This window comes from Vanessa tameamea, chromosome 26 (genome assembly GCF_037043105.1).
Source record: "Vanessa tameamea isolate UH-Manoa-2023 chromosome 26, ilVanTame1 primary haplotype, whole genome shotgun sequence".
NCBI lineage: Eukaryota > Metazoa > Arthropoda > Insecta > Lepidoptera > Nymphalidae > Vanessa > Vanessa tameamea.
This window is the reverse complement of record NC_087334.1, coordinates 1,910,023-1,923,780: the sequence shown is the minus strand read 5'-3', so window position 1 is coordinate 1,923,780 and position 13,758 is coordinate 1,910,023. Positions and strand designations below refer to the sequence as shown.

Genomic DNA, 13,758 nt, shown 5'->3' with positions numbered 1-13,758 from the left:
GACAGAAATATTAACCATTGCTTACATGGCTATTGCGCCACCAACCCTGGCGACGTCCTTTGCATTTGTAGTTAAATTGGCTCATTCATCTTTCAAACCGCAACACAACCATAAGCTACCAGCTGAAACTGCGTCATTACCAGCGCGAAATATAAAATACAAACTTCCAAGTTTTACCTCCTTAGGGGTCGAATTTCGAAAAATTCGAATTCTTCTTAGCGGATATCTACACCTTATAAGGAACCTACCTGGCAAGTTTGTAGGTGTTACAGTTTCTGAGATTTCGTTATTGATCAGTGAGTGGTATTTCGCTTTTATATATATAGATTTGCTGGTAGAATAGATTAGTGGATGGTACCAACCAGGCTTGGACGAAATGAATATTCTCAATTACGAATCGAAGTGTAATTTTTATTATAAAATTTAAAACACACTATTGATACATGATTGCAGTGAGTCGCGCACGTTTCATCGAAAACAATTAATAAACAATTATAATAGCTTACAAAGTATTTATTCTTCTGTCACGTAGTAAATAAAACGTACGTGACATTATTATGATCACGCTTTAAAGAAGAAATTTCAATAATACGTAACGTATGAATATGCGTTTCGTTTACGGAAATGTTTGTGTGAAAGTGTAAACAATGGAATTCGTCGTATTTACTTAATTTGCTTTGGTTTTTCGATGTAATACATATTTAATATTGTACCTGATGTTAATGTTGGTATATTTAATAGTTAATAGTCTTGGAATCCAATACTTACGAAAATTTGCAGTTTTTAGGTTAAAAAATCATAGTATTTCCGATTTTTCTCAGGTCGGGTAATTCAATTCAAAACATCAAATTAGTAATAAAGGAATTGATTTGATTTGTTAAGTTGAAATAAAAATAATAATAGTCACTATGTTTCGATAGGTCGTCCTACGATTTAAACGCACCCAATGAACGCACACCAAAACACAAACTCACACACTCACGCACACAGTGATTAAAGTCTATACTAAATCAATGATCGAATTCCACATATTGGTTTTTGTGCAATCCGCCAAAAACAACACATACTATAATAAAAATTTTCTTCATACAGTTAATAAGATCAGTTGACGTTATAGTTACTTATCAGGTCCTTGAAGCCGTGACGTAATGAAACATGACCTTTAACCTTAAAACGGACTATCTAACGCAAAAAGAGTTCAAATCGAAACTTCAGTTCATGAGATTAACACATAAACTATCGAACTATAATAAATACGATACAGTTATATACGAGTATATTTTAGATAAGCACCGTCCGTGTGTTTATGTAATGAGTAATATAACCGTGTATGGTACACGATGTTTTGTTTTTTTTTTTACGAAAAACACAGCATGAGACGTTGGAACTTAAATAACAATAACATACGTCGCGCTTTATAAACTATAAATGATTTGCTTTGACGATTTCTGATGTGAGTTACGAAAGGCCACTTGGATTGCATTTCGTGAAATTATATTTAGAGATTAATTCAGTATTAGGCACACTAATTAACTACCCCGTTGTGTCAACTTAATGAAGTATTAATAAAGTCAAATTATTTTTGTAAATCTACCACCGATTCGGGAAGGACCTCAGAGTTGAGAACTGGCGAAAGAAAAACTAATCAGGATTTTTTTTATTCAACTCATATGTCAAAGTTATATTATATACAAATTGGCGGAATTTTAATCTCATCTCATCTCATATTTCAAAAATTATATTCAAATACAAATTGGGATTGTGACAGGGTAAATGTAAAAATGCTTTTTGTTTTTTTTTTTTAATATAGGTAGTTGGATATGTACTGATGGCAAGCGGTCATCACCGCCCGTAGAAGAAATATTAACCATTCTTTACACACACCGATGCGCTATCAACCTTGGGAGTTAATGCCTGTCCCTTATGCCTGTAGTTACACTGGCTCACTCCCCCTTCAAACCGGAACACAAAAATACTAAGTATTGCTGTTTAGAAGTTTAGTTTAGTTTAGTTTTAGTAGAATATATGATGACTAGTTGGTATATATCAGACAGACTTAGGTACACATAGCTCTTCCACCAACTAAACCTACCACTATTTAAAAAGACAATTTAAACAATTATTATATATTTAAGATTTCCAAGTAATAAGTAAAACATTTTACTCAATACCATATTTTATAGAAGATAAATATTTTGGAGATACTATTAGTTGAATTTCAGGTAGACATAAAATTAATCGTATTTTATATGGTTTTTAACTGGAGAAAAATTTTTGCAAGTTTGTGTTGGTTTTCCATGGAAGGATTTATATTCTGAAGGGGGTTTTTCATATATTAATTGATATTGTAAAATTACGGCTCAAATTATGTAGATAGAAAGCTCTTTCTTGATAAAAAAACACACACACGAAATTAATTTTAATAATTTAATAACTTTTTGCCTTGTTTGACGGTAGTCATTTTCGTTTCATCGACTTTTAAATCGCAACAATTCTCAAGAACTCTCTCTTTCCCTTCGAAAATTGTATAATACTTGAAATATATATTTTTTCAACAAATTGACGTCATCAAGTGTTTAATGATATGTTATTTATGTGTGTTATAGTTGATGATGTACTTTGTCAATGTCTTCGGCAGTATCAACAATCAGTAGCTTTATATTGAATACAACATCGCTTTAGCAGCCTAATTCAAAAATATATCTTCGAGTACGCCCCTAAAGTCTTTCCATAAGAAATTAGGAAGATCACACCATTTAAATAATCTGAAAATACCTTGTAGTTTCTTAAAAAACCGGACATACAAAATTACCGACACATGCTGGGACATATGAAGGAAAAGTATACCTCAATTTATCATTTCAATTTGTCAGCTTATAAGTAGTTGTTTCCAAAAACAGATACAATACACTTTTGTTATTTTTAGTAAAATTGTATAAAATGTATATTTTTAAAGTCTTATCGGTCAGAAGTTTGCGACTTTAAGCCCGAGCTGATAATGAAGCCGTCTCCAGCTGGAATACGTCCACTGCTAGACATGGTTCCTCCAAGGATCACACTTTACTTAGTTTATCTATTCTTAATTTGTGATTAAAATTGAGAGTAAAAGATCACGAGGAATCCTTGTGTTGGATATCACCGTATATCAGCAACATTGGAGCAGCGTTATGGAATAATTTCTAAATTCTGTCAAAAGTAGGAATATTACTTAATAATAATTATTCTATAAATAAATTACTCACCTGTCTCACGGCGTACAACATCGCAATCTTCTTCTATATTCTTTTAGAGTTATTAATAAATAATTATCACACGGCTCACTTGTTTATTAGTAATAAATCTAATTGACTGAAACGATATCAGTCATAATAGATTTGTTTATATTTATTATTATGATATAAATGTTTATTCCCATAATATACACTATTATATCTTCATAAATATAATCGTTAATCTGTAAATTATTATTTACAAATAAAATAATATCGCTGTTTAGTGTTGGATGCGCAAATAAAAAAAAATGTTATAATTTAATTTGAGATTTATGTTATGTTCTTGGTCTGCTTTTCTTAATATTTTATATTTTTAATTTCAGAACTGAAGCTTATATTTATTTTTATAATTAATATTTGACGGTTACTATAATATAATTGTGATTATTTAATTAAAAAACATTATTAAGCAGAAAATTGTCGTTGGTACAAAATGCTGACTCAAAGCCAGAATCCATTCTCACTGGTCGTTACGCTAATTAGAAAATCACAAAATCGATATATCAAGAATAAAAATAAAATATTTGAACAAATAAAATATTATTATATAATATATGTTGAAAAAATAAATTTGACGAATTCTTAACGATCCACTGGCAAAGTACATACATTAAACGATAATACAATTTAAGCTAAAATATATATAATATAAAGGCTATTTATTTCAGTTAACCTAATTTGAGTATATAAAAGCTTTAACGTAGCAAGAACCTCTCAAAAGCGTCCGCCCGCCCTCTCTTAAGCGTTTAACGGGGCGTCAATTTTCAGCGTCACGCCTACCCGCTGAAAAGTGACGCCTCTGTCCTGAATATCGCAAGAAAACTCATAACGAGACATTTTCTTTACATTATAATGTTTTATATTTAAAATGTAATTGAGTTTCTTTCGTTTTCTTATTAAAATCTGCATTCGTAATTTAGGCAGATATTTAATTTAATTTTGTTTGTCTAATCATACGTGTCTGTAAAGCTTTTTTTTAATTAATTAATTTAGATTTTGATTGACTTTCCGTTGGTACAATAATTCAATAATTATATTTTAAAGAAATGACAATTTTTTAATGTGTCTTATTTTTTTTTATCGAGAGCTGATTCAAGGTCTAAATTATTCATCCTGGCAACTGGACTAAAATTCAATGGAAATTTAGCAAAAATATCCATTTGTTTACTGAACTCAATATATTTACTACTTAAAAAAAAAAAATTATAAAATAAACACAGGTCAATATATCAATCCTGTCAATTTGGACTTAGTGAAATGGAAAATCGGTAAAAATAATAAGTTATTTACTAAACCGACGAATATTTTTTTATTAATATTGTATTGCGTTTATCTAACTAGAAGTAAAAAGATTATTCTAATTTTAATATTCATTAAGGACGTATAGCTATATACTGATATTTTTTTCATACTATCTGTTATTTATATTTAAAATAACAATTCTCTTTTAAATCAATGACAACCAAGCGAATGGACATTGAAACTAGTTAATACGTAGATGATTAAATTTTAGATCAAACCACACATCTAATAATAATGTCGTGTCTTACCTCAGCTTAATATTATAAGTTTAGCTCTTTAGGTCAAGGTGTCTTATTATTAAAAAAAAACAACTATACTTTTGTTTGACTGATAGTTAAATTACTGTGTGAAATTTGAATTAAAATATTATCCTTTATTATGTCTCTAAATCGACGCATCTACTGGTAATAATATTAATAATATTAATGTTCTTACGGTTTCACTAATTTTATAAATGAAGAAATGTTTAGTTTATAATCGTTTTTGGAAAACTATAGTTTCCGTCGTTAAAGACAGGCTTTCTAAAGCAAAGCATCGACAACGAAACATAATATCTATAATTAATCGATAATCCACATAAATAAAAACAAAAGAATTAAAATAATAAAATATATTTAAAATAAACATTGGTTTATATTTAATCTGTGTATTTTTATCTGTCAATATTGAATGAAATTGACGTTACGTATATCTATAAATTTTATTTTCCCGCCCACTTTACAAATAGTTAAATCGTATCATTCTTTTTTTAAATCCTTGTGATTTCAATCAATCCTCAAGTGTTATGTAATATTGATAAAAGATTTTATTAGGTTTTAATTTTTATCTGTAGTTTATCAACATTTTCGTCAAAACGGATAAGCAAACTAAATAATTTATTGAATCGTATATGCAAAGAAAAATAGCATACAGTTTTTTTTATCGTAATATAGATTACGAATATATATATCGTATCCTTTTTTTTTAGCTTTTGATGCTGCGATTTTGCTCAAAATTAATCTAAAGTCAAATATCAATTTAATATTTAGATTAGAGCGACACAGACGGATAGAAAGTGACTTATATTTTCTTTAACATAATTGTGTCACTTCGTTCAGCGTAGATTGTATTTAACTAATAGGTATATTTTTTTTTATCAATAATTTAAAAAAAATCAACATCCTATACCAGAATATAATCGACGTTTATGTTAAATATTATTAAATAGCACACAAACTTTCGCAACTTTCACATTTATATAGTAAGGTGCTTTTTTTTTTAAATTAATATGCGTTAGTTTTTTTTATTCCGCTGAAACAAGTTTTTCTAATTCCAATAAAGCGAGCACATTGAAACACATTGAAATTTGTATTAAGAATACTGATTACTAAAAAAAAAAATGGATGCCATCTTTTTCGTATTTTTTGTCTGTAAATGACAAATTGAATATTTTCACAATACTTGTATATACGTAAGTATGTAAGCGGATTTATTTCGAAAAGAAAAATATATCTGTTCTAATATTTTAGTTTTACAGATTAAATAGAATTATATTTTTGTACGTAATGACAAGCTATTTTTTTTTAATTATATGATAGATACAAGAAGGAATGTAGGCAAATGTACTTCTGATAAGATGTCTAGTCTATTGCACATATAAAAAAATGTATACTAAATATTAACCCTTAGTTACATCATTTCGATGTGACATGTGCCTATATTTACACTGGCTCACTCACCCTTTCAGCAGCAAGCAAAGGCAGACCGGGAGAATCTTAATAATCAGGATTGTGCAGTCTTACTATTTCGATTCCTTACTTTTCATTCTAAAATTATCTGTAAAGAAATAAAGCTGCCTATTCACACTTTAAATTTATATTATTATCTTCAATACTGAACAGATTATAAAATATATTTTTAAACGCTATTTTTTTTTTTAAGAGAATCGCAATGGCAGTTCTATCGGAAAATACGTCAGAAACTTCCCACCACATCACGCGATTTAAAAATTTGTATAATAATTGTATATATCAAAATTAGTATGTTTTTATTTACTGTTAATTTAATTTTTTTTTTTTTTAATATATTTATATGACAATGAAATAATTAATTCCATTTGATGTAGGTCTTAAATTTTATAAATAAAATTTTATAACAGATAAATTTATCATCGAATATTTTTAACGTGTTTTGTGTCTATATTTACACTGGGTTTCTCATCGTTCGCTCTAGAACACAGTATTAATCAATTATTGCTATTTTTTATGTAATGTCATGTTTTTTAGTCGTTAGTAAGCGGTCCGAGCTATCATTTTTTTTTCTATATTTTTTTTTTGTTATTAGCCTGGCTGTTTTGATAATTAAGTTTTATTTTTATTAAAGTAAATTAATATCGTTACTTAAATATTGTTATTTACATTGACGCACAGAAGCTATTTTTGTCACACCCAATTATTCGTACAAATTATTTAAGTGGGTCGTTTTAATTTTTGTATTATTAGTATTTCCTGTATCAATATTATTATTATTAATCGCAACATCATTTAAACTAAAACATACTAACGTATTGGACATTCATTTATTAAAATCAATAATTTAATCAAAATAAAATAAAAACGTAGTAATTAACATTTTAATTTTAAAATGATTAACTAAATAATCCAAAACTAACATTCGAACTTTTTTCGAATTTCAAAAACGTATTTTCAATGAACCGATTACCGAATGTAAAAGCGGGCGGGAAATCCGTTGCTCATCAGCTGACAAACTCAGCGCTCTTCAGCGGCTGCTGCGATTGGACGCCCGCTTATGAGCGACGCTCGTGATTGGCGCGCGCGGTGCACATGAGCGACAGTCCACGTGCTCATAAGTTCCGACGCGGTAATTCAAACTTTTTACGCGACGTTTCGAACTGTTTCGTTATTTTATTGTTTTTTTTATGATATAAGTTTATTAATTTAATATAAATATTTATTTTATATATAATTTAAATATTCATTAAATTATTTAAAAAATATTTTTTTGTATATTTTAAATGAAAATGTTATTAGAAAATGAAATTTAAAATTTTAGTTTTACTAACGAATGCACACCGAAGAACCTCTCACATAAATTAAATCAAATAATCGATTAGACTAGCAAATAAATAATAATTAAAATTTAATAAATCCGATGCAAGCTAGACAGCCTCCTCGGTTTAAAAATTGAACATAAAACAAAAACCACTCACGACTCCAGAAACATAATTAAAACATTTAAAAAAGAACAAAATCAATAAATAAAAGCACTAAATCCAACACTGAACAGCGACAAAAACTACCACTTATAAGTTCCTGCACGGATGCAGTTCCCGATGCAAATTATTTACACTGCAGTTTAATGCATACACAATATTAAAATACAAAAATCCCGTTCACTTCAATAAATGCAAACGCACGCTATATTTGTAATGTGAAAATAATATATTTGTTCGGGCAACGCGCCTCTAAACAATACACAACAGCCTTCGACGCGGCGGCAACAACAATGCTAGGTCGAAATAAGCAAGAAATATTTAACTACCGAAGCGGGGAGGGGCGGGCACTGGCCCTCAGTATTGGCGCTATGGCTGTGGTAGTTATAGTTTACGTGATACACATCTCAAATACAAATAATATAAACATTACAACTGAGCATGCGCGGTACAAGCAGACAGGGACGAAGCGACACCGCTGCGACTAGCTCACGTGTCCAAAAACAGAGAGTACTTAGACGAAAATTAAATGATAACGTCTAGATTTATTACACGAACTAGAAATGTTGTAGTGGATATCCTAAATCGCTTTTTTATAGATTAATTTGCATATTTCTGACAGGGGCCGCGGCCGGTAGCTTGTACGCATGCGCGGGTTGGAGAGAGCAAAATGTTATTGACGATGCAAAATATTTATTTTTTGGCGCAACACCGACGCAGCTCCTGGCTGTAACGGAAACGCTGCCATTTTGAATTTTCGTAACTGTGTCGAAAATTTTCAGCATTTGAATTTCGAATGTGTTCTTATTGTAGATGGCGAGTTATAGGGGTTAAATAAAAAATTAAAAATACTATTTATCTCGTCTGGTAAAGAAATTTCTGTAAAGAAAAGATATGATAGAAAACATTAGATTAACAAGCCCATAGGGAGTTTGCAAAGGATTTATTTCAATTATTATCCAATACGAGCTTACCACGCATGCGCTTGGCACAATTTACACCGTTCTTGAAATCAACACGTAATATGATTATAATTTAACGAATAATTATATTATAAGAAATTTAGAACATAATCACTTTAAAGTAATAACTGAAGGTTATTTATGCGAAAATCCTATAACGGTCTGTTGCAATCATCCTAGGGTATTCGTAAAGATCCGATTTTTCTTGTGTATGTTATATTGATGTTATCAATGCCCTACTTATGTTCAGACTCGACAAATAGTTTATTCAAGTAGGCTCGCCCTTGTACATTCATCGTCATTTTACAGGATTCAAATGAATGCAACCTACCACTACTACAACGCTACCACGCAAGCTGGTGAGATTGACCTTGTACATATTTTGAGCAATGATTACATTACTTAGACTCACTTGCTCTAAACTGAAATAAATCTTCTAATTACACTTTTACAGCATAAATGAATCGTATCGTATGAATTCGCGCGGGTGCATGAAACGGATGTCCGCTCCGAAGTTCCGATTTGGGCCATGAACCTAACGTCGTTCGTTCGTCGTCTTTAACTCTAGAGAAATGAGCCACCCGCCGCACGAGCAAAACCTCTTCGCATACGTCCGCGCCATTTAGGGCTGCTTATATTATTTATCAATACAGATTCACAAGCGTGCACCCGCGCGAGTTGTACCGGACGCCCTAAAGAATAGGCAATGTCCATCAATATTTAGCATCATAAGGTAATTTAATTACAGAAGTTCTTCACTACTTACCTACTTCAATTTTGTAAATTAGTTCCTTAAACTACCAAGAATTATTCCGAAAACGATGATAATGAATCAAATCGACACTAATGGTTGTTATTTTTATTTTATTTTCATTAGGACAACCAGCAGTAGATACAATATTACATCCAAAATAAAAAATAAATTACATTTCAAAATTATCAAGGCAAAAGTTCTACTACTTACAGGTAGTCTCACTATGCAATATAATGTATGTATTGAAAATATAAATTAACATAAGCAATAATTAAAAAAGAGAAGTATAATACATTTTTTTCACTATTATATAATAAATAATAATTAATAAAACCAATAAGATAAACCATAAAATTAGAATTATGCACAAATAAAATTATTTATTTTTCGATTGAACTGAGGGTGACTATCAAACTAAAACATAATATATTATCAAACTGCCATAGAAAAAAGATTATCAATATTGATGAACCAACATCAATGAATGGCATGACGGTCTTTTCAAGATACAGCTAATGTGACCTGTCGTTTTAAGACCATCTTGGTAGTGACCACCCACTAATCAGATATTAATAAAAATAAAATAAAAAATTGAGAGAATGAAGAGATGCAATTGTATCGAAACATCGAGCAAATTGAAAACAGGAAAGATCGCGTTAAAACCCTTCTAAACTATTTAAAAATAATTTATTTACTAACCACTTTTGATATTTTTAAGTCCATATCTCAACTAAAAATTTAGATAATCTCAAGCATACGGTGTGATACAAGGTCCGCGCGGATAGGCCATTGACATTTTTATTGGGCGATGATTTAGGAGCTATCGATTGCGTCGCCGGCTCTCATCCGGAAGAATTTGAATTTAGAACCTCGATCTACTGACACTAGTCTAGACTTGATGAATTATCTACTCGCATTTGAGGTTATACGCAAAAAATTGTAAGGGCGTTGTTCGTGAAGTGTTTGCTTCAGAGGCGAGAGTTCTTTGTCATTCATATTTAGTATATTTCTATAAGAATTTTTTCTTTGAAATATTCTTAAGTTAAGAATGCTTTTTTTTAAATCTATATTAAAATATGCAAAGACAAAACAGTTAAGTACCATTATCTCATCTGTTTGTCCCACGTGATACGTCTAAATTCCAAACTTATGCCAAATCTTTTTAGACTAGACTAGTCTTGGTAACCAACTCATACTCATAAATGTTTACTAAAATACCTTAGAGGTACTTAAATTTAGGTCGATATAAATATTTAAAATCAGCCAGGTCAGCCACGAACGGTTATTAACGAAACTGAAACAAAACAAAAAATAATTTCCTTTCCTTAAAAAAACCTCTTAATAATTCCCTCGGTGTAACAAAAAATTATAGAAGCGTTCAAGTTTAAACAGTAAAAAACATTAATTAGGAGTGAGCTATGAGCTCGAGGTTTAGGAGGTAGATCTGTAGCTTATAAGCGGGATTCCGTGACCACGCCCACTGAACAGTGACGCCCAGTCTCGCTATAAAGCGACCGCCCACACTCCACTACTGAAAATTTATTGTAATGTATATATGTACATACACAATATTAAATTTTGTATTTGTGACGCTCTAGAATGTTCCATCTGTGCTATGATGTGGAATTTAAAAAATATATATTCAGGATTTTAATCGTTTGTCTGTTGTAACATTTCGAAACTTATTTCGTATTCATTTTAATTTGCTTTAATCGTTATTTAGCTTAAAATAAAAGATTGTGTTAATAAAGTTGAGGTTGTTTCGGGTATTCTCGGTTCAAGGTATTTTCTGGATGGTTTAATTTGACAATATTTAAGTAAGTGTAATGCTTCTATATTGAATAAATGAATTTGATTTGATTTGACTGGAAATAAATATACGGATTTTAATTTAATATTGTAGGTATATGATAGAAATGTTATACAATAATTGATCATATTTAAATAGATCTGTGAATTCGTTACAATAATAATTATTTCATCATAAATAGGTTTTTTGTATTATAATATTCTACTACTGTTAGGTATACACGTGAAAGTTTATATGTTTGAATGTTTGTTACGTAATCATGCAAAGAGTTCTAGTCGATTTTTTATGAAATTTTGAATACAGTTTATTTTCGACCTGACTTAAGATAAAGGCATCACGAACACCCTCCCCTTTGGAATTAAGTTAATGGTAAATCGTGTCATAAATAAATAATATTTGATTTTCTGAGATAAAATTCGATGGCCCTAATATTACCTGCTGTGTTATTTGCTAACCCGTTTGGGTGGGTACTTATCAACTTTACTGTAATTCAAATGTATTGTATTGTTTTCCATTTAAAATCATCAGTGAGCCAGTATAATTACAGGCAATTGGTATAACCAGATCTCATGGTAAGTGCATTCTGTATGGAATAAAAATATTTCTTGCAATGCCATAAGTAAAGGTGATCTCTAACCAACAGTGATCCAATTTTCTTTTATAACAAGATACTAAAAAGCATCTCTTATAAATGACAAGAAACATATAAAAAGATTCTGTAATTATAATCATATCAATTTAAATAATTAAACAATTTACTATTAATATTTGACAATCGCCTCTCAGACTATATACAATAATGGCGGCAAAGCAATCGTTTCAGCCAGCGAGGAACAATAAAAGCTGAGACTCGCAATTTGCAGCTGTACCTACTGAGTTATAGCTAGGTCTGGGTCCAGTCTAGCTTTTACGTCTGAATAATGTTCAACGTTTCGTCTGCTTTATACGTTACGTAACTGTGAATTTATAACGTTAAACATATTTTAATATATATTATATTAGCTAAGTAATATATAATCTTTACTAATATTATTAGTGCGAAAGTAACTCTGTCTGTCTGTATGTTTGTTGCTCTTTCACGGACAAACCACTGAGCCGAATTTGAGAAGATTTTATATGAAGCAAGCGTGAACTCCAAGGAAAGATATCGACCATTTTTAATGCTTATATCCGACAAACAACCCCTACAACGCGAGTGTAGCCGCGGACGACAACAAGTTAAAAATAAAATTATACTAAAATTAGTAGAATGAAATAAACCGATGATTTTCGGTTCAAACCCAGGCAAGCACCACTGAATTTTCATGTGCTTAATTTGTGTTTATAATTCATTTCGTAATCGGCGGTGAGAGAAAACATCGTGAGGAAACCTGCATGTGTCTAATTTCAAGGAAATTCTGCCACGTGTGTAGTCTATTCCACCAATCCGCATTGGAGCAGCGTGGTGGAATATGCTCCAATACCTTTTCCTCCAAGGGAGAGGAAGCCTTAGCCCAGCTGTAGGAAATTTACAGGCTGTTAATGTAAAAAATGTAAATAATATTTGACTTGATTTGAATTGTAAACTAGCTGTGTCCGCGACTTCGTGCGCGTTTGAATTTAACAAAAAAATCTTTGTTGTATCCTAAGTTACTCCTTATTACATCAGCTATCTGCCAGTGAAAGTCCCGTCAAAATCAGTCCAGCCATTCCAGAGATTAGCCGGAACAATAGACAGACAGACAGACAAAAATTATACTGTTATTTTAATATTACAAACAGACACTCCAATTTTATTATATGTATAGATTTTATTGAAATTCAGATTGACAACATTTCTTTTAAATAAAAAATATCCAGGCAAACCCATAGACATTGGAATATCAATAATTAAAATATTAAGTAATATTAATCATCCTTACATCGTCATTGAGCCTCCACCTTGGGAACTTAGAAGTTATGTACCTTGCGCTTACCACACTGCCTCGCTTAACCTTCAAACAGAAACACAACCACTCTAATTTGTAAGTATCGCTGTTGAGCGATACTAGTTAAAATACTTCATAAAATAGAACATAATTCATTGTACTCAAAAATAAAAAAGGATCTGAAAATTAAATTTATTGATCTCCTGGAAACTTGTTCGCATTGCAAGATCTGCTTACTCACTCGAACTGCTCCTCCCTTCCTCGACATTGAATTGAGCTCATTTAAGTGTTGTATACCGTACCTATTGATTCTATTTGTACAGTGGGCTGTGTTTTCTATATTCAACTTAATATAGAAACATAACACGTTTTTTTAGAAACGGGGGTGACCTAAGGAATACGATATATTTTATATGATTATGTTAATAATAAATAAATAATTATCGTTTAAATATTTATTAATCCCATAAACCAAGCTATATACCAGAGAGTAAACTTTGTCTTTTTACATCGTAAAAAAAACTGCTTCGTCACGGTAGT

At 30.5% G+C, this 13,758-nt stretch overlaps 1 protein-coding gene across 3 annotated transcripts in view; it reads right to left on the bottom strand.

Moving 5' to 3' along the window:
- The window catches only part of Foxp (Forkhead box P), a 70,619-nt gene that overhangs the window by 21,037 nt on the left and 35,824 nt on the right, over window positions 1-13,758 (bottom strand). The window contains exons 1-2 of one of the 3 annotated variants that reach the window (XM_064219084.1): window positions 7,873-8,064; window positions 3,243-3,454 (exon numbers count right to left, since the gene is read on the bottom strand). The exons of the other annotated variants lie outside the window; for them this stretch is intronic. Of the exons in view, the coding sequence (XP_064075154.1) occupies window positions 3,243-3,263 (21 nt within the window). The 5' untranslated portion in view covers window positions 3,264-3,454; window positions 7,873-8,064. Of the gene's footprint in view, window positions 1-3,242; window positions 3,455-7,872; window positions 8,065-13,758 lie in introns of those variants that run through there. 3 annotated transcript variants of the gene reach the window in all.